This window comes from Scomber japonicus, chromosome 5 (assembly GCF_027409825.1).
Source record: "Scomber japonicus isolate fScoJap1 chromosome 5, fScoJap1.pri, whole genome shotgun sequence".
Taxonomy (NCBI): domain Eukaryota; kingdom Metazoa; phylum Chordata; class Actinopteri; order Scombriformes; family Scombridae; genus Scomber; species Scomber japonicus.
Window position 1 is genome coordinate 25,529,588 of NC_070582.1, and position 22,523 is coordinate 25,552,110.

The following is a 22,523-nucleotide window of genomic DNA, read 5'->3' on the forward strand; positions in this document are numbered from 1 at the left end:
TGCTGTTGCCAACCAACGTCTCTCTGAGGAGGCCCATTCTGTTACCTTCAAACTATTAACACCACCATCACCCAGTGAAAGCAGGAGGGGCCTGTCACTCTGTCAGACACCTTGCACTTTGCCAGAAAAGATAGGAAAAACATTGAACGTTTAAGGACTCCTGTGGGGAGAAATGTGCCTTCTTCTTCACCTCCCTTGACCCCTGCTGGCCATCCCTTCAGCCACTGATACGCTCAGCTTGTGGCTGATGTAGCAGCATTAGGTTAGGTCACGCAGGTTCATCCCTGACAGAGGGACAGACAGGCTAACCCATAACTTAGCAGACATGCCTGCCAAGAGAGGATGAAAGTACCCATTTGGTTTTAACTTTTGTTTAGAATTGCCCTTAAAATGTGCATATCTGTCTGTCTGTTTTGCATCATTGCTGCTTTTCAAACGCTTCATCCTCTGCATGTGGCAGACAAAGTTAGAGCTGCCATGTCAATGTCACCACAGGTTACTTTCTCTATAAGCTGCATTTTGCCAACATGGCGTTCTCCTACTGCGTGCCTGTATTTGTTTGTGGTTAAGGGTGTGGCGCTCTTGCCTAATCCCCAAGTGCACAGCTGTAAGAGCTGTGGCTGTGGTGGCAAAGCTGCCTAGAACGTGAAGCTTACCCTCTGATTTTGTGTGTGTGAATGCCACATGACCACTCTCTCTCTCTCTGTGCAGAAAGCAAATGCAAAGTTTAATTTTGTAGCAACCTATATTTTCTGCTTAGTCTCCGCTGGTATGAATAGCTGTGCATCCTCCTCAGAGACTCTGCAGTGCATTGCCAGTAGAAATACACACTGTTTTCAGACATAGTACTTTTATTGAATCTGTCAGGGCGGTAACGTGGTCAGGCAGTGAAGCAGTGTGACGTTAATTGAATTGACAAAAATGTCAGCGTTCAGTGCTGCATCAGATATCAATTTAATCTGTCCATCTGTACTATATTCATCATTTTTTTTAACCAAGAAGTCCTTTTCTAACCTTTTTTTTTCTTCTTTTTTTTGTTCTCTCTACAGCCGTGCAATCAAGACCAATCAGGACCTGCTTTCAGAAACCCCCTGGACAAATATCTTCTATGATGACTTCTGGGGCACGTTACTCACACACAGTGGCAGCCATAAGTCTTACAGGCCACTCTGCACCCTCTCCTTCCGCCTCAACCATGTTGTGGGTGGGCTGGAGCCCTGGGGTTACCACTTGGTTAACGTGGCCTTCCACGGGGCTGTGACAGGCCTGTTTACCTTGTTGGCTCGCCTGCTGCTTGGAGGAGGCCTGTGGAGCCTGTTGGCCGGACTGCTCTTTGCTTCTCACCCAATCCACACTGAGGCAGTGGCGGGTGTCGTGGGCCGGGCGGATGAAGGAGCCGCCCTGTTCTTCCTGCTGTCCCTGCTGTGCTACATACGTCACTGTAAGCTGCGAGGCCACGCCAGGCCCTGGCAACTCGTGGCATGGTTGGTGGGTAGCCTGGGCTGCGCTGCTTGCAGCATGCTGTGGAAGGAGCTTGGAGTGACCGTCCTGGCTATATCGGCACTGTACGACGTCTGTGTTTTCCACAAGCTTAAACTGCGGCAGGTCATCATGCTTTTCTATAAGGTAAACAGTTTGTTCTCACCCCCTGGTTCTGTTTAATCACATGATCTTTTCTGCACTGGCTACCTGGCTCTCAAAAGTCTGGCAATAGGGAATGTGATATATATAGATGCATGTCCATGTGTGTGAAAAATATGTGTCTTGTTTACTTTTCATCACGATATAATTTGAAAAACATTTCCCAGTGTATGTACAGCTGTGTCAGTCAGGTTAGATTGTTGTGTTTTCCATTAAAAAACAAGGAAACACATGTTGGGAAACCAAAACGTCTTTTTCTCTGCATGAGTGCAAGACACACACATACCTATGTATATTCATGGATAATCAGGGATGGATGTAGTTGACAAAGATGATGAGTATCATTATGGTAATGATAAATCATTGTTGGCTGGACCACAGCAATGTCTGTCTCTGACCGACTGAATGAGTGAGTCATTGACTGAGTGATGAAGGCCGAGTTTGGCCACTTCCTGTATCCATCATTTCAAATTCAAAGCCCTCCAGCGTTACAAACACATTCCAGCTATAAACTAGGTTTTGACTCAGTCTTGTTATTCTTTAAACACTTTCAGCCTCAGGACTAAACTGACTCAGAGTGTCACTACGTTGGATACAGAAATGCTGTGTCTCCTCATATGCTATCCCACAACAAACCAGCCTGTTTTATAGATTGCTTTTTAGTTGTGGGACCTGACTCATGATGAAAATGCTGCCTGTTGATTCCAAATCTATTCCTTCATGTGGCTCCACATTAAGCAGTCACACGCACAGTTTCTTCCTCTCTGATCAGCATGTGTAACAAACATCTGAGTTAGGAACCAATTCAGTCAATACGAAGTCAATTAAACTAATCCCAATGTGAGAGTTAACAGCTAATTGCTTGTTTACCCATTAATGTTTATTATCCTAAGATGGATAATGGATTTAGAAACATAATGATAAAAAGTGTGCTGTCTGCCACATGTTTGGCCTTATCATTGGAACAAGTTATTCTGTGCATGTGTCTCTGAGCTTTTCCTCCTTTTGTGTGTACTTTACATGTTTGTGTATGGCAACAGAGAGAAAACTTTTTTCAAAAGAAATAGATGAGATAAGAAAAAATGATGGCCATTTTATATTTTCTTGGCGTTTTCAAAGCAGCCGTCCATTTAGTAGCTTTTCCCCAACAACTTCTGTCAGAAGAATTTACTGTTTGCTGTCTAGTCAATGTGACATCCACGACTCTCTGCACATCACGACAAATTCAACAGGACGGGTGCATAAATGTGACAAAAGGGCTCCAGAGCAGCCAATGAGAGCGTGGCTATCTGGCACGCCCCAGCAAAGAACAGCACTTTAAGAGATGTTATGCGACACGGAGAGTCAGCAAGCAGAGAGGCAAAAACTGAGAGAGACACATGCAGAGATGGAAACAAAGAGAGGAAATGGTTTAATTGAAGAGCAAATATAACCCCTCCCTCTTAGTGCTCAGCGTAGTGGGAAAGTGAAGAGTGAGAGCCTGTGCTGTCTTCTTCTCTGCACTGCCCTCTCATGATTTTAGTCTTATCTGACTCCCTGTGTCCTCTGGAGTAAGGCCCATCCATCGCTGCAGGCAGACAGGCTGTCTAATGGCTTGTCAGGCATGGCTAGAACAGTAAGGAAACAGGGCCAAAAGGACCAAAGGAGATGATGCCTCATAGCTGACAGTTTTTCAACTTTTTTGATTGAAATTCCACAAACCCTGCTGGTCCAATTGTCTTTGGAAAGAATTGACTGGCAGATAGTTGTACTTCAAGCCCTATAGATTTCTTTCATGGTCTGCCATCGTGGTTAACAGACTTGGCAAGCGTCTCCAGGGGCAGATGTAGCTTCTGAATTCCACAGTGCTGTGTTCCTCATGGTTTTTACCCTGATTGTTTGCAGTTTTTGTGTAAAATGCTTTTACTGCAATTCTGTGGTGATCATAACAGCAGGTATTGTCAGACATTCGTAAGGCATTTCTAGTTAAAGCAGTACCATGGGCGTTTTTTACTACGACAGATTTCATAAGTTAGAAGTCATTCGTGAGACTGACGGTGTGGGTGAAACCTTTTATTTTGCATACCTCTCCCACCTAGGCAGTCTCTTATTGTAATATTTTAAACTTAAATCTCAAGTTTTTTTTTCTTCGTCAATTTCATGTTAAACACGTTTAAGTGAAGAGCCCATATATACTGTACTGATATAAGGACACATTAAACAAATCAACACATTCAATAGATTAGGAAATGGGAAAGTTATTTTTTGCAGCACAGAGGGAAAGTGAGGTTCTGCTCGCTCACAGTGGGTTACTTTGCATCATGGAGACAAAAAAGGAACTGTGTGGGTTGTCGGGCACTTTTGGAACCAACTGACTATTTTTCATTCTGTTGGGAGAGGACTGTAAAACAGCCTATTTTTTCTGGAAGTGAGGTTACAATGTATGGCTTTACTTTCCTGATGTGCAGCTTTAGACTGACAATTGTCATTATGGTACCATGTCATTTAGTCGCACCCGAGACAACATAAAAGGAAGCACTGACAGAGAGCTGCCATTATCCCTTCAATCACATTAACTTTCTTTCTTATGAGACTTGTCTGCTTGCTGCTCTGTGATCATAGAGCCGATTCATATGTATTGTGTGTGAGTATTGTGACTCGATCTGTTATCCTCTTCGTCATTTCCATGCAACAAACAGTCCATTGCCACAGCATTTATTTTTCTGTCTCTGTGGAGAGAGGCAGTCACTTTGACTGATGATAAGCAAAGGGAGTTATTCCTCAGGGCAAGTTGAGCCTTCAACCGCCCTCGTGAACATTGAATTGTGTACAGAGCTGAAAATGATCACACTGAAAATAAATGCAGTTCCCCTTCTCATCTTGGGGTTTGTGATCTATCAGGGGCTGAAAATGTAGCCGCTAACTGCCCGAACCGAAATGTATGAATGGAAAAGCCGCATTGTAGCATTAATGTTCTGTGATAAGAGGGAAACGAGGCATAAAAGGATGAAAAAACGACCTGTCACTGTGTCCTAGCTTTTTCCTTGTTTGAGGTCATAAAACCTCATTTTTCAGACAGAATAAAGAGTCTGGCTTGTCGCGTGACTGACAGGCAACAATGGACCAGCACCACGTTTTATTACAGAGCTCTCCACTCAGCTGAAGTCATTTGACATTTACGGTGAATTGGGTCTGCTTATCTGATTGTGGCTCTCCGTCAATTACATTAGAGTTTTATATCTGCTGCAAATCTCCCATTGTGTCATTACAGCTTCTGTACGTGGTTTGAAGGTTGTCTGCAATTGAGAGGGGGAGCTTCACTGTAATTCCATGTAGGCCTAAGAGTTCATAACTCATTTCATCAAGACTTTAAGTGCACACTCTCTGCATACAAATGAGAGGGAAGACGTAATGCACGGGTATAATCTAGATGTATTGGTTTTATGATGAATCACTTGAAATTTGCATAAGAAATCTTGGAACAGGAGAATAAAGCACTAAAATTAGCCATGTGTACAAATCAAATCAGTAAATAATGCTAACAATAAAATACAAGTAATTATTGTGGAAACAGAGACATTAAAGCATGTTTTTAAATTAGGTCAGAACATATTTGTTGATTTAAATAGACTATAATTGTTTATTGTGCTGTACAAGCATCTCTTCTTGCAGGCTTTTGTCTGTTTTGTGTCAGCTTCAGAGCTTACATGGATCCATTTCCTCCATTCATCAGATTTAAATGTCCCTGGGCAATGCAAAATCTTAAAGAGATTAGACAAACACTTGCCAACTCTACAAGAGATTACGTGAATATGAAACGTTTGCCACATTATGCAGTGCTATGAGAATAATATTCCAGCTTCTTCTCTCTGTGTTAACAAGAACTCTGGCTGTAAGAATGTGAGAATGTAACTGAATAAGCAGGTCAGGGTTAAATGTGATGCTGGAGTCAAAGCTCTCACCATCCTCAGCAATTCAAACTCTACAGAAGGCTTTTTATTAACAGATGTGCTGCAACCTTTAGATGCTCCAGTGAACTTATTAAGCAGAACATTCAACTCCTTTTATCAAAGTCACCTATCAGCACCCTTATGAATATATAAACAATACTCCTTTTCTTATTAATCTGTCTTTCTACAACCACTATCCTCTTCCTTTTCCTCCCTCCCACTCCCTCCCACAGTGAGTTTGGTGTGAAACCTACCAGCACTTGCAGTGATGATAACTGGTGCCAGTGTGAGTCTACAGCTTAGTGTTTTCTAATTAGATCTTTTCGAGACATGTGCTTTCTTCAAATGTGGAATAAAACCAAAACAAAAGCTGCTATTAAATTGTTTATTCAAGCTGACCTTTACAGTTATGATATTCTCCTGTTGCCTTTGTGTTTGACTAAAGTAGTTATGGCCATGTGTTGAGCTACTCCCAGGCAATGAGTTTATAGCTTTCAAATGTAGCATAGTTGGCAATGGTGAGTGTGTGTGGTGTGACCACATTTTATGTGGAAAAAAGTGCTTTTTACAAGGGTTCAGTTAATGGCCTCATTTTCAATAAGAGATACTGAAACACAATTGGAGCTCCTAATTGAATTGAGGAAGGAATGTTTTTTTAATATGATCTCACAGTGTTTATTCCATAGCATAATGTAATAATTTGTCTTTCTTCAGGACTTTGTTTGCTCTTCTTGTTAGCTGACCAATAAAAGAAATGTCTGGACAATTGTAAGACAGTAAAATTGGCCTAAACACAATCTTGAGTTAAATTGCCCTAAACACAAGCTCCACTGCCGGGAAAAGCACGACCTGTTTGGCCCTGTAACTCTATGTAAACATCTTCACTACAAATTTCACTCCTTTTCTTTTGATGTGCGGCTTCGTATTTATTTAGTCATGAAAGCCTATTGTTCTTTTGTTGGCCCATATAATAGTACACTCCCTGTCCACATTTTTAGCCAGAAAGAGAAAGTGTCAGTGAGGTTTTTATCACACTGGTGAGTCAATGCTGATAGTTACCATACAGGTAAAGTATGAGCCAGAATCCCTAAGGGGCTGACACTTCTAACTTGGCCATGATGAGAACAATCCTCTGAAAACACAATACAGACATCTGATGCTTTGAAGGTGTAAACTGGATAAAGAGGAATTATGCTGGTGATGTCATGTCAATGCTCAATGCTGTACACCATCAGTACGTCTCGAGGGCTCATATACTGTACATCTTAAGAGAAACGCGAGATGCTCCTTTGTGATTGCTTTTGTTCATGTCCAACATCTGACGACGCAGCCGCTGGAAAATGATTTCCAAATCTGGGACAAGACCCAGCTGGCCCTTAGTGAATGTCAAGCTTCCACACTTTATCTTTTCACACCTCCCATTTTCTGTTCACACTTCAGCCATTAGTGCAAGGTCACTGCTCCCGGTGTGTGTTTGTATGTTGTGTGTCTGGCTGGTGACAGAGTCTATCTGGGCTGTGAGCTCAGGTGTCGTGGAGCTAGTGAGGCCGGTGAGACCTGACCCTGGGGATGTCAGATATGGATGGGGTGTGGGAATGCATGCCATGTATTTTTACATGCCAAGGTGTGTGTGTGTGTATGAGCTATAGACCTTGCATACAAAATATGACACCCATACATACCCTTGCTATGGAGGAGGTAAAAGGAAACACAGCCCAGCCCATACATTCTTACCTGAGGCTCCACAGATGCTCCTTCATGCTCTAATGGCTCTGTCATTATGTGATGGATTGGGCCTGGCGGGCTCAGCTAGAGCCCTCTGCCCTCACCCACCTGCCTCTCACATGGGGATACACACCAGCATCTCCAGTCTGGGTAGGGAGATGGTCAGTGCATAGTGGAAACACACAATAGAAAAACAAAAAGCTCATACATGCAGGTGCTTAGGTAGCTTGAAATATGGTTTGAAATTAGATATGAATGGTTATTTGAATATCGCACAGCAGGGTAATAGAGAAGACATTCCATACACAGCTGATTGAACAGGTCTTTCGACCTTTGAATTTCACAGCTTTGGGGGAAGTTGAGGCAAGCGCAACCACAGTGATAGAAAGTGACTTGAGCTGGGTTTGCTTCAGCCATGCCGTTCATCATGCATAAGCGAACCTGACAGGCATGGTGCCAGCGACAGCCAACACTGTGACCCTGACTTTGCCTACTGCGTGAAGATGGAAATGGAGAGAACAGAATGAAAAAGTGAAACCCAGTGTGAGGTTTGTAATATTTCACATTGTCTCTTGCCTTGCGTCTTGACAAGAATGAATGCTTACCACCCCGGTCTTTTTATAGCCAGCGTGTCTGAGAATCAATAGTGGCGTGTTATGTAAGACCTCAGTCCTGGAAAATGTCCCACAGCACTGGTGTCCTTAATGAAGACATGTATAGATTTGCTGATTTGTCTATTTGACCTAAATCATTAAGCTTTCACAAGGAATAATTGATTCATCCAGAAGTATTACAGCAAATAAACCACTCACAGTAATAACATCCTCTCATTTTAATGAACTGAGACAGGCTCCAAAGCATTTTCAGTCTTTGGATGGTCCTGGATAAAAAGTGGTCATTTTCTTCCAGCACATACTAAGGTCAACTGATTTTAAATCTAAAAGTATAGTAAACAGTAGTTTAGAGCTTCAACACAAGTGAAATACAGTTTGGGCCTTTGTCTCAGTTGCTGACCATAGCTCCTATTTATGGTTCCATTTTTATGGTCTCAGCAAATAAACTAGCATGTAAAACCAGTCAGCCAGAACTGCAATACTTGAGACTTCCAGCAACTATACCAGTATAAAAAGACTAGCATAAGTCTCTTGTTGGGTTTCATGTGAACACACCATATAATTTCTGAATCAATTTCTGTTCTGCCTATGAAAAGTCGTGATTTGAAAGCCCAAAGCGCAGTTGTTCAAAAAGTCAGTTTGTTTTTAGTGTTGTGAAGTAATGACCTTGCTACAGTAATATGGTAAATATAGCTTTTAGGAATCCAAATCTAAACAAGAAAAAATATAGACTGCTGCCAAAAACATCCTGATGGATAAGAGGATGGGATGAACGCCATTTTAAACAAAGAAAGAAAAAGGAAACAAATGATGGACTATCTGCAAATTCTGTGCAGCATCATATCATCTCATTCTGAAACATTCACAGAGTACACTGAAAGGCAGAGTGGTCCAATAACACTCATTACCTGTATAGGTTAAAGGTCTGCTAGAGCTCTGAGACCCAGCAGTAATTCCCTGTGTGCATGCTGCTACAAAGGACTACTGCATTTTCCAGCAGAGGTCTTATCATCACTGTGGGCGCTCCCAGCACAGAGGGAGGGAAGTGAAGAGAAACAGAGCATGTGCGAAAGAGATGGAGCAAAAATGTGTTGAAGAGGAGGGCAGAGACACTAATGGATGGAGCAGCAAATGGACAAAGAGAGAGAGAGAGAGAGAGAGAGAGAGAGAGAGTGGGGGGAAAAGAGCCTGCTGTAGACATTTTCAGGAGGCAGAGTGTCTGAAGTGCTTTTGTCAGATGGCCTGTCGCTCCCCATGAAACATCATCCACTGTATGCTCTATTTTAGGATTACACTGACTAGGGATAGACTCATAAAGCAAGCTGGTGTTATAGTTTTCTATTAAACACGGGAGATCAATCAGACATGGAGGTTCCTCTTTCATCACATGTGAAACCTTCAGTATATTGGACATTGCTCATGTTTGTTTCTGTGTTTCTTCAGTAATGGTGTTGATCATTCATTCTCTATAATCTCAGAGATACCCTGCAGTTGTAGTGGTGTGGTGTATCACACTGCCCTAGAGAGCTGCTTTCTCTTTATGAATATTAAAAGCGGGCTTTGTTGCAGAAGCTCTCTACCTTGAGAATAATACAGTTTTGAGGAAATAGTATTGAAAAATTTTATGTATATACATTTTCAGTAACTGTTTGAGCATTCATTCTGAAAAAAAAAAGATATTGCCTACATAACAGCAAGTACAGCCAGCTCATTCTCCTAGCTTTTGCAGTGGTTTTACAAATGATACTGACAATGCCTTCAGACCTGTTGCAATGGCCTTTGTGCTACCACTGTGTCATCTCTCTCCAATGCTATCTTTGTAAGGACCCGTTTTTGTATTATAATAATAATAATGAATATATATTTCAATCTTAAGTGTTCAAGTATTAGGACAAATTGTACTTTGATGCTTTGTCTTAATATTGGAGTATATTTCTGTAGTTATTTGTAAATGAACAACTGATGAAAGAAGTACTGAGTAGAAAAAGGCCACAATGTGTATTGTCAGTGAAAAGTGCAATTGTTTTATCAAGAAAGTAAGAGGTTACACTTGGAGATGGACGAGTCAGTACTGATTGAATAAAATGAAATCTCTTATTTATCCTCATCTGCTAGTCCCCTCACCTTGATATGCTACCCTTCACACTTATTGGCTTAAACTGTCACTCAGTGTGGTGTTTAAATTCAAAAGCTCTTAGAGAAACACAGCTTCTGTTTTCAGCATTGCCTGTTGTCAGCTGCTCCAGGAGTGTATGAGAAATGCATTTGTTTTGTTATGTAATATATGTTTTCTTTGACAGCACTGTATAAAACCTAATGCAATGTAGGTTAAAGGTCTTTACTTTGACGTATGTTGAGCAAAAAAAGGCTCACATTCTTTCACATATACTGTGTGTTCTTCTGTGTGTAACGCTGCAATAAATCAGAGGCAGGCACACCAGAGTTAAATAAAAAAATATTTATTTGCACAAAAACAGGAACAGGAAAACAGAACTTTTGGCTGACCCCACAAATGCCTGGCTACAGACACCACTGGGGGAAAACAACTGAGGAAGTCCATCAGGTGGAAAGACTGTGGTAAAGCAAAGATGGGAGAGGAAGAGCTGTGACAGAACTGACAAGTGTGATGGCTATCCTTTTGTGTGTAAAAAATAAATAAATAAATGAAAAGAAAACCCATCAAACATCACAGAATGTATAAAAATCCTGCCCTCTTTTTTTTCTGCCAAAACTTTGATGGAAAATCCAAATCCAGTGGCACCCTACTGGATTTTGTCTTTCCGGCACAGGGCAATAGTTTTTAAAAATAGATCATTTTCCAGAGAGGTGAAATAAACTCCATCATGTAAAAAAAAAATGGCCAGGATCTCTTTACTCTTTACTCTTTACATGTACAATACTTCCACCGATAGATCAAACAAAGGTAGCCATCACACTGTTAATAAAACACAGGGGTTTGTCCATCTTCTTGGGACCAGTTGAGATCTTGCATGTTCAACAGACCTGTGTATGAGGAAGAAGAGGATGCACAGTCACATGAGATTGGATCATTATGGAATCACAGTGCAGGCTATGTGTATGAATACATAATATCAAATAAAAGTATAAAGCAAAGTCTTGTATCAGTATAATCATATAAAACTGAAAATATGAATGATTGGTGTAGGAAGGGCAATTGTATGCTTTTTCTAGCTGCTATATTATGCGGTAAATCATGACATGATTCTATAATCACGAATCCATGAGAAGAACACAAAGAAGACATTGTGAATTTTGAAGAGTAAACCCCAGAACCAATTGGTCTCCTTGGACACAGAGCCAGACGACTATATAAAGCTCTTCCACTCACTCCTTCTTTGTTCGCATGTCCTTTCTATTCATCCTATTTCTCAGTCTCACTCAGTGTCACTTCAGGTATACTGTTACCCTCACGTACTATATGCTGTTTCATAACTATCAAAGCGACCGTTTAAACAAAGTGATAAATGAGCAGCTAGGGAGCTCTCTTGTGGTGTACTGAATTTCAATAACTTCAGTGATTAAGCAGATGCAGATTGTCGGGTGGGCTAGTACAGCCGTGAAAGACTGAGCGCTGCTCTTCAGCTGTTTTTCCCTCATTTCTGCTCTTAAAACACATACTAATAGTTTTCCATTCTTTCTTGTTTAGCTGCTGAGTTGCAGTTTTTGTCCTTAAACATTCAGTCGACCATGTGGACTAAATGGACTCTGGCCCACACCCAATTCTAACTTCTCTATTGCGACACATTGGAGTGATTATCACAGTGGTAAAGCGAAGCCACATGGGACAATCCACCGGTTGTAAACATGGATGCAAATAGTGGAAAGAATCATCCTCCACAATAGGATTTGTAAATGGAAATGTCAGCAGTATAAAGACTCGCTGTGTTGCTGTGTGGTCAAGATTTGCTTTTGCCATCACCCGTAGGTCTACTCAACCTAGAGCATGTCAAATCATTTAACTAAAGACAAATTTGTTTTGCATCAAACATAATATTTTACCCAGTTTGCCTGTGAAAACGCTCTACAGAGTTAAATGAATGTAATTAATTAGGTGGTGAAAGGTTTATGCATTGCATCTAAACATCCTGTCACAGATAGATTGAGTGCTACACCAAAAGGAGACGTTATGATCTCAGTGCCAGCGTGTCTGGGAATTCTTCTCTCAATCCTCAGATCCATTGGTAATCTTGGTGCATACCGGTGCAGAATTGAGCTATCATGCCCTGCTGTGAAGCCAAGCTTGCGCTGAGACATGTGGGGGCTCAGAGGTGTCTGGCATGCCCAGCATACTCCCACAGCATTAAAGGTTTCTCATTTTTCTGCTTGATCCCTCAGAATTTTTCTATCTTTTTGTCTGTTTTTTTTCTGTCATTCTCTGTACACTGCTCTTTGTGCTTTTCTCTCTGTGGCCATCTTTGATTTACTGTCTATGCTGAAAACTCCAAATTAAAGCAATTCCACAATCCCTCATTCACTTTTATATGCGTAAAATAGTTTTGTGATGATGAGTGTAATCTGTGGTGTCATTACTTACTTGTTAGTAAAAAATAGTGTTCTTATGATATTCTCTGTTAAATCTTCTTTTTGGATATCCTTTGACTTGGCAGAGGAAAGTGAGCACCATTGTCCACATCTTTGTAACCTTTCATTTCTTATACTCTCATGATAAAAAGATGTCACGTCAAAGTACCAATAATGCTTAAAGTTATTGAAAACATGATTTAGAAATCGTCTTTCTTCTTGGAATAAATTTCATGTACTGTGAAAAGAGTCTAAAGTTCCAGAAAATCAAAATCAAATGACTAAGATTCACCATTAACCGTCATGATTCAATGACGATAAAATCAATAACGGCTGTGAAAACACCAAAGCCATGCAGCATGGGTTGCTACGGCAACACACAAACATGGGACATAATGTAGAGGTAACAGAGAAATCCAGCAGTGTATGTTTGACCTAGATAAACTCCTAACAACCACAACCAAAAATACAGCAGAGCAGCTTCACCACATCCAACCCAGGAAATAAATCAAGTGGAATGTTATGGTTTAAATTTGCACAAACACAAATACACATTTATTTTCTTTATCGCTTATGAGCTTCATGAAAGATCAGCCATATGTAGGTTTCAGCTGCGATACATCCTTGCTGCTCAATATTTCATCAAACCAATAGTTTGGTGTATGACCAAATACCAAAACTCATTAAATTACAATCAAGCTTCACTTAGCTGTACTATCAGCTGTTCACTGCTAATTAGCAAATGTTAGCATGTTAAGACACAATACCTTCCAAATATCTGTCGCATTCTGAGCATATTAGCATGTGCTTACATTAACATTTAGATGAAAGCATGTTGAGTCATTTTCTCACACTCTCACATTGTCACCAAGCTGTTTCATTTATCTGCAATGACATTTTTTATTCCATCTTTCTTCTCACCTTCCCCTTTCCTGCAACAACACACATACCCAGCCAGTCTTAATATAAACTCAGTCACACATCCTCCCATCTGTTGGTTAAAAGTAAAACATTATCATTTGTTGGATCTGCTGAGAGAGAATGTTCAGCTTGACAGTGTTATGGTTGATTTTCTTTTCTGCTGTTCGTCATCATCCCACACCACAAGTCATCTTTATATGTTTGCTGAGCCTCTCTCGTGCACATCAGCAGCCAGTATAAACAGCAACAAAATGGCATGCTTTCAGTGAGATGTGGTGGTCAACCATAACGTGCCACACCAGATAGCCATTTTCAAAAAGCGGTTTAAGGGAGAAGAAAAAGGCACTGAGGCAATTTTGTGCACATCCAGCATCTGACAGTCTTCTGACAGTCTATCTGCTTTGCTTGGATCCCAGCCCCTCTCCTTCATGCATGTTCTGTAAAGGCTTAGCGCCTCTCTAAACCCTGTAGTACAATGAGACTGATCTCCCAAATGCATAGTAATGACCGAGAATCCACGTGTGGACTGGACAAATCTGGTTTCTGGCATCTAACTGGCAACATGCAACTGGCAACCTGCCTCCTCTCTGGAACAGTAAATCCACACTTTTGGTACTGTAAATTCCCTTATTATTTATCATTGAAGTCCTTGAGAGTCCGTGAGCGGCACAGAGCATAAAGCACTTACCTCCAACCCAAATTTCATCCCCCTCTATAGAGCTTGAATCAGCATCTTGTCACAGCAAATTTGCAGTAGTGGTCACAAAGTCTAGTTGGCCCTCGCAGTACAAATAAATATTGGAAACGAAAGACCAGAAATCAGGAAGTCAGTTTATTTTTCAAACCATTACTGTGGTTTCACTCAATAAATATCTCCTCTGAAATGTTAAGGGTTTGAGTAGACTTTGGTTTTCCATTGTCATTATGTTCTTATTGTTTGGTCTGCCTGACCTTGTAGCCTGTTTAGAATATAGCTGCATTTTTTTATTGAGTGCTAATGAAGATGAATTCAGACTTGCTTAATTTTATGTACTTTTCAGTTATTTTAATAAATTGTGATACATGACAGGGTGGCTGTGTGACCCATGTTTGAAAAATAACAGAAAGACATACTGGCACAGGGATTTTTCTTACTGCTTTCAATCAGTGGGTCAAATCAGTGCATGGGTTGGACAGCAAGAGGACAAACTGACATTACATTTGGAAAGTGTAGTGAAACATTTTGTTCCTTTTCCATACATTTGATCAACTCATGTATTGAGAACTTGGCAAATGTAAGGATTTTCCATTGATTAGCTGTACATGTTCCTTCCCTCATGTCTCCCTTCATCTTCCTCCTGCCTCCCTATAACACAGTTCTCTTCACTCTCAAACAGAAGTTCACATTTTTTTAACCTCTAGAGGCAACCCTATGCTTGGACAGAGCAAGAGGTGTCTCTTACGCCCCTTTAAATCTATAGACTTCCATGTCTGATTGCCACTGATGACAAAATAAATGTTCTCTGATTATGGCAATTGGAAAGAGAAGACCTTTTCTGACCCCTAAACCAGGGTCATCTGGATTCAGCATGAACATAATACTTTTGTAGGATGATTGAGCCATCTAATAGGAGTATGTTTAAAGAGGTTGAGTTAAAATGAGACAGAATGAGAAGAGCTGGAATGTTGAGTGAAGGTTTTGAGAGAAATGGATCCCGTGTTGGTTCAATGATTATGGTTAATGAAAGCTGACCAAGAGAGCATGAGCTGGCATGTTTTACGACATTTTGGTCGGAAATTCTCTTGCTCAGATTTATCTTCCTTCACCACGGACATTTAAATTCCTTCCTCTTTTTTTTTCATCGTAGGTCTTTGGAGATAGCCAGTAAAACTTAAGTGAGAAAATGTTGATCTTTTCACATTCAGATAGACACCACATAATGCAGACTTAGAGTAATGTATGTTCTCTGTAGCTTTTCTCTCTGATATCTCAGTCTTTTTCCCACTTTCTCCAAACTCCCTTAGTTTTAACCTCACCACTGAAACTATATGTTTTCTTATCTTTAATGTTTCAAAGTCAATAAATGTGATTCCCTGCTCATCACTGGCCTATTTCCAGGCTTTTGCTGTCTCTAAGGCAGATCCTCTCCTCCCATCTGTATGCTCTGTCTGTCCGCCAGCCAGAGCAGCTGAGTCTGGGTTTTTTTTGATGGGTTCACATGGGTTAAAAGCTTTGATCATGAGCAGTGCGAGGAAGGTCCACTTTGGGGTTTGACTTCATGACCTTTCACACCACGTTGCTCGCAATCCAGCAGTGGTCCAGTTGATTTAAAGTACGTGGTAAAGTATACATGGTAAACCATATTCTGAGGCTACACAGACATACACAGAAGGCTTACTATTCTAAAGTGATGACAGCATCCACACAGCTTATCTCAGCTACATGAAAAATGGATAACATCTTTTGCACGTGGTTTAGATGATTCACAGTGTGATTTGTTAGAGGCTCTGTACATATAGTCAACTTTGAAAAATTGTTAAGAGACTTTGGGTCTTCTTGGGTGTTCTAAAGCAGTGTAAAGCCACAGCCAGTAGTCGGTTAGCTTAGCTTAGCACAAACACTGGAAACAGGCAGAAACAGCCAGCCTGGCTCTGTCCAATGGTGGAAATATTTACCAGTAACATTTCACAGGTCCTTTCATTTTATGGTAATTTCCTGGAAATTTCTTGAGTAATTTTCAGGTACTTAACAGTTAATTTTAAGGACATTTTATAAAGAGGGTAATGCAATTTGGTTCAAATTGTGAGGAAGAAAACAGAAAAAAGTGTTAATTTGGTTTTGTAGGTAATTTTTCTTTATCTGACATGAAATATTCAGTATTCAGTGTGATATGTTGTGTGTCACACTACATCACATCAAGACGACCACCAGTGTTAAATTGTAGCCCGACAGTTTTCCCAAATCTTTTTCAGTTTTTGCATACATTACTATAAAATTGGCAAACAAATAAACAACAAAGTGCAACATTTTTTAGTCAGGAATCTTCATCACTTCATCACATTTTGAAAACATGTCAGCTGTTGGTAATCCTAGCGTTGTTAGGAAGCAACATCTTTGGGCTCTTATCTTGTCTTGCCCGCTAACAATCAGGTTTTTACACCCAAAGGTTATTTTACCGTCTGAGAAGAGGCGATTACAACAGCTGCAGCTGATAAGAAGAAGAAGAAAGATGGAGAATTTGTGGTTCATCAACCACAAGCTCGATCAGTTGATCCAGCCTTCAAGGAGCAAGGACACAAGTGGAGAGTGTCCATCCGTCAAACCTTTAGAAAGATATATTCAGACTTTTTAAAGGCTTCTTTGTTCTTACCAGATTACTTACCAGTTCTTTAGATTTGTGTGTGTGTATGTGCGTGTGCATGTGTGTCTCTGAAGGCTTTGGAGGCAGTTTTAGTCTCTGATTGGTACCTGAGCTCATTTTCACTTCCATTACAAGTCTATCAATGTGAAGCGGGATCTTGATGAAAAGCCCTCTGCAGACAATTGATCTCAGTAATGATGAAGAGGAGGGGAAAGGTAAGACATGCCACTTCTTCTTTCATGTGATTTTCTCTGAGGTGCTTGCTGGAGTGTGAGCCAGCTACGGTGTTGCAGTTTGATGGGCTAGTTAGATGTGTCATGTGATGGATTGTTCTTAAAATGCTCTTGAAAAATGGTATGGTGTGTGTCAGCCAATTATGCAAAAAAGCCTGTGTGTGCCAAGCGTATACAAGGCTTTCTCCAAACTAATTAATTAAATTTCTCGCTGAGCTCTTTCCACTTTATTTTGCCGAAACACCTCTTTCAAACCACCCTTGCGAATGTTTAAAAAAAAAAGAAGAAAAAAAAAACTTTTTAGATTGAGTTTTCTTCTCAGTCAATTCAAGCTAATCAGAGTGAGTGAAAAAAGGCAGGCACAAACGGAGATTCCCTAATTGGCCTGTTTTGCATTTCATCTCCAAGGATATTTTATTCACACGCCTGCCTTATAAAGGCTAAACTGTTTCAATTCTGAACTGATTGCGCCTGAAACACAAAAGGAAGAAAAAAAAAACACTGCCCTCATGCCTCCTACGGGGTTGTGCTAAACCACTTATTTCGAACTAAACTGGATTATAGACAAAAGACACAAAACTGGAATGCCTTGGTTTTCCTGAATAATACACCCATAGCACCAGGGGAGCCGTTGCCCGGCTGGTAATTGAACTTATGCTTTTGAATGGTAGACATTTTAACCACAGGCATATTAGGAAGGATGTACACATTTGTTTATTCAAGAGATAATAGACATAAGGTTCATGTTGTCCCTCATGAGCCTACTCATCATCTCTAGAGCCTTCCTGTTTGCTCACTGGCGATATATTTTTTCCCTTCACATGTTTTCCTTAGAAAGTCAGAGCAGTTGGCAAAGTAGTCCAAGAGGAGGAGCAGTGGGGTTACAAATGTGTGCTGAGGTGTAATCAAAGGATTGTTTTATGTCCTCAGTACTGCCCAAAGACTTTATCCTACACAGAAAAAAAGGAAATCTCAAAGTGCTAGTACAGCGCAAGCATGTAAATGAAACACGGCTTCAGCCCGCAGTGTCGACATATGGATGTGGTTAAGGTGGTGGTGTCTGAGTGTGTGCTGTGTCTGGGAAGAGTCAAGATGACATATCTGTTTGTCACAGTGCCAGGTATGAGTATGCGTGGGAGTGGTGCCAGGCTCTCGTCAGGAGCAAAGAGGCAGAAAGAACTACTGAGCTTTCAGGCCTTCAGAGGAGCGCACGGACACACACACACAAACACATTCCAGCTGGGTTTTTTTGTTTTTTGTTTGTATGCCTTTTTTTTTTGTGAACATGAATTTATTGAATGTTTATATTGATTATGAGATTGAAAGTCAACTTTATTGTCAATTATGTCAAATGATATTTCTCTCCAGACCCTGGTGTGTAGGCTTATACAACTACTAAACAAAACAATAAAGGGTTTAAAAATACTTTTTTTGCATAAAAAAACTAAAAGAGTACTAAGAATTTGAATATTTATAAGTTAAGCTGGAGGTCGGGGGACAATAAGGCACAGATAAAAACTGTAATGAAAAACTAATAAAGTGCAGATAGTGATGAAAAGATGAGAAAGTAATACATCATCCTCCTATTCAATACAGAGTGGCTGGTACTGAGTGTAGGTGCGTGTGTATATGTTTATTTAAAAAATTCTTATGACTGGTGCTGCTGGACATGTTGGGAGTGGAGTGGGTAAGTTACAGACTTCCAGACTTCTTGGAAGCAGAGGGGAGAGAGTTCAGTATCCTGACAGCCTGATGGATAAAGCTGTTACACAGTCTGGTGGAGCAGGCTTGGAGGCTCCGGTATCTCCTCCCAGATGGCAGGATACTGAAGAGGCTATGTGATGGACGGGTGGGGTCACTCACAATGCTGGTTACTTTGCAGGCTAGATGGGTGTTTTAAGTTTCCAGGAGGGAGGGGAGTGAGGCACCAGCAATCTTCCTAGCCATGTTCACTATGCGCTGAAGGGTCTTGTGGTTGGAGGCAGTGCAGCTCCCAAACCACACTGATGCAGCTGGTCAGGATGCCTCGATAGAAGGAGCACATGATGGGCTTGGGGCTCTCACTGTCTTTATCTTCTGGAGAAAGGAGAGATGTTGTTGGGCTTTTTTGGCCAGTGATGCAGTGTTGTTAGTCCGGGAGAGATACTCTGCAATATACACACCCAGGAATTTGGTGCTGCTCACCTGCTCCACAGCAGTGTTGTTGATGGTCAGCAGGGCGTGTTGGGTGTTGGCTCAATAACAATCTCCTTAGTTTTCCTTACATTTAGGAAAAGCATGTTGTCTTTGCACCATGTAGTCAGTTGGTTGTGGGGACAACAGCCGGACTCAAAGGGGTGTTAAAAATGTCCACGAGGATGAGGTTGTTCAGTGCATGACCAGGTATGTTGTGCAGACTGACAGTCTGTGGGCATTAATCAAAGGGAATGATTTCTTTATGCTGGCTGAGGCAAAACACAGAACCTGGTTATTGAGATCTTGCTGTCAAAGGCCTGTGGTGGAGATTTGTAGTCCGTGATGGCCCAGATCTACTGCTACAGACTCCATATATCTATGCTGTCTTTGAAATGATCTTTTTGGTGTACAGACATTTGGCTGTCCTGATGCCAGAGGACAGGTTGGCTCTAGCTGTTCTCAGTTCAACAGTCTGTGAACCTACCCTGTTGTCCCTTGTTTCCCTTCGGATGGTGGTCTTATCACAACAAGAAAAAAGCTGCTCTACAGAATCAAAAATGCTGCTAAAGTAGTAAATAATGCGTAAACAACACAGAAATGACCTCATAGGAGATCTATCTTTGGTTGGGAACCAGGTACCGTGCTCCATCCATATAACACCCAAATTTAGGCAATGTGGCCTCTCCAAAAATAAAGGAAGCTTATCTTTCAGTCTCTCCTGTGAAGTGCTCTACTGTAAGTTAACTTTGAGGTGGTGTCTCATAAGCCCATGCTTGGGCAAGGAAAGGAGACTTCAGAGCCTGTGGAAGAGCCCGGTAAATCCAAGCTGGATCCCCCTGAAGCAGTGATTGAGATGTATTAACACAGCTCAGCAAGCCTCTCCGGCAAAGTCTGCGCAAAGTACAGCCTTTGGGCCTCACAGACCACTTCAGTCCACTTTAGTTTTTGTAGAGTTTCTGCTCACCTGCTTAGATTGAAAAGTGGTTACAGTCCCTCTGTTTCTACTCTCCAGTGATTTAAGGACGGACTTAAAGTGCACATTGAAACCTGCTATGTGATTTTGAGGAGGATGAGTGTGAAGGAGTTTTAATGCCACTGATATTCTTGAGGAGTTACATTACTGTAACCTTTTCAAATTTGTCACAATTTAAAATGGACACCCATATTCCCAAACAATTGTAGCACTTAAGAACTTTGTATTGTAAGACAGTGTCAGATTATTATTTATCAGAAGATTAAAAACTTTAAGTAGAGAAGACTCCTAACTCATCTAGTCCTAATGTATGTGTTTATTTAGTTTTAAGTGAGGCTGAGTGAGTAATCCCACAATCAGCATTCCTGTGTGTCACTGAGGGCTAATTAAAATGATACATTGCACGATATTGACGTTTGTTCAACAGGAAATGTGGCTTATTTATGTCTTTTTTTTTTACTGGAACATAGTTTTTGCGTCATGATGCGTGCGCTTTCTTTTCTAGTCTTTTACTTGAACTGGCACCGTTTCACATTAAATTTCCACATGAAAATATCCACTTTGGTTCTTGTTTCTGAGACTTGTTTCTGTGTATACCAACAGATGTTAGTACTTTTTTGCTTTTAATACCATTGAGATAATTGTGATTGTTTGACCTAGACGCCATTGTTTTGCATTCAGTTGCCTAGCTAGGGTTTTTTTGTTTTTATGGTGGAGCCTCTGTTGTCACAGTGGATTTACAGCTAAACTACATTCATTATTGCTGAAATGGTCCATCCATTAGGCGTCGGCAAAGATCACTCTGACTCTACATTCTTAATTTAGCCTTATTTAAAAACATCTAATAACAATTTATCATAATTCTAGAATTTTATTCTAAATAAAATATTTTTCTCTCTTCAGTCCACCTTTTCCACCAGATGTCTAAGAGGACCAGACCATAACACTTTTTTTTAAAGTATATTTTTGGGCCTTTTTGCCTTTATTGTATAGGTTAGTAGAGAGAGACAGGAAATGGGAGGCAGAGAGAGGGGGCAATGACATGCAGGATAGGACCGCTCGGCGCGGGATTCAAACAGGGGTCGCCTGCAGTGAGGACTGTAGCCTCAACACATGGGGCGGGTGCTCCCACTGAGCTAAACACCACTACTACCATAACACTTTTGGCAGATGCTGAAATTAATGAAAAATGGTGATGTGGATTGAAAAGATGACCTTTTGTTGCTAAGCAACTGAGTAACTTCTTCAGCAGTGGCATATCCTCACGAAATACTGAATCACTATGGGTTGTTGAGAGGTATCACCCGAAGGTTTTGACAGAGCTGACCTTATACAAGATGGGTTTTTTCATGCTTGTGACATTTCAAAAACTGACATGAATATTGCATACCAATATACAGCTCCTGAATACTCTGCCTTGGCAAGACAAGTAGGCTAGCTTCTCATTCAGCATGTAAAAGTAGGAATCTTCTTAAGTGTTCAAATATCATTCCAGTCATGCTGTAATGTTATGAGGAGTACAGTTACAGTTTTATACAATCCAACACATTTCTGTCAAACACAAAGCACCACAGCAAGTATCATAATTAGTTATTTAAGAATCATTTTCACTGTGTGTTACAGTGATGTCTCCTGTGTTTCCAGTCTCATTTCCTGTGGCTGCAGCTTCTTTCATTGGCCGTGATGATCAGCAGACAGGAGAGCTTTCCCCCTGCATTTAGGTGTCCTCAGAAGTTACTGAAGCCTTGGTAAATGACAAGGGACAGGCCAGGAAATCAATAGTACACAGCCAAAGCAGTGGTGGTTTGAAGTTTATGATCACAGATGAGACATGTTTGTGCCCTGCCACATGTGGAGAGGTCACGTATTCACTAGCATAAAAGAAAAGTATAGGAAGTTACCGTCTCCATTCCCAGGATGTATTCTATCTGTCCCTAAAGTTTGTACTGAACCAGGAAAAGGGGTGTTAGTGCAGTATGCTGCTTGGATTCAGTTGCAAGATTACCTGAATCTTTGGGAGCTGGCCTCACTGAATGCATTTAAAGTCATTCTAAATGACTTAAAGTCAGGAACATCTGGCTGTAAATGTTTTGACTCACTCATATTGCCCCTGTTTGATCCCTGATGTTGATGACTTGCAAAATAAGACTGATGATAAATAGTTTTCCTGTCTGAAACCCTGGTAATTGAGCTGCTGCCTGTCTTGGCCAGGACGCTCTTGTAAAAGTGATTTTTAATCTCAATGAGACTTGTCCTGGTTAAATAAAACAAAATGAAGGAAATGGGAGGCTAGTCTTTGTTGGTTTGGGTTTAACTTTGAATAATAAAAAGGATTACATCTGAGACAATATGTAAGACTATCAGAGGAATAAAGGGAAACACATGGTTCCTTGGAGATTTAGATTCAGACAGCTGAGACTAATTGAACA

General features: G+C 40.8%; 1 protein-coding gene across 1 annotated transcript in view; it reads left to right on the top strand.

The window, feature by feature from the left end:
• Positions 1–22,523, top strand: part of tmtc2b (transmembrane O-mannosyltransferase targeting cadherins 2b) — an 89,887-nt gene that overhangs the window by 37,239 nt on the left and 30,125 nt on the right. The window contains exon 2 of the mRNA XM_053318537.1: positions 1,050–1,626. Coding sequence (XP_053174512.1) covers positions 1,050–1,626 — 577 coding nt within the window. The remainder of the gene's footprint in view (positions 1–1,049; positions 1,627–22,523) is intronic.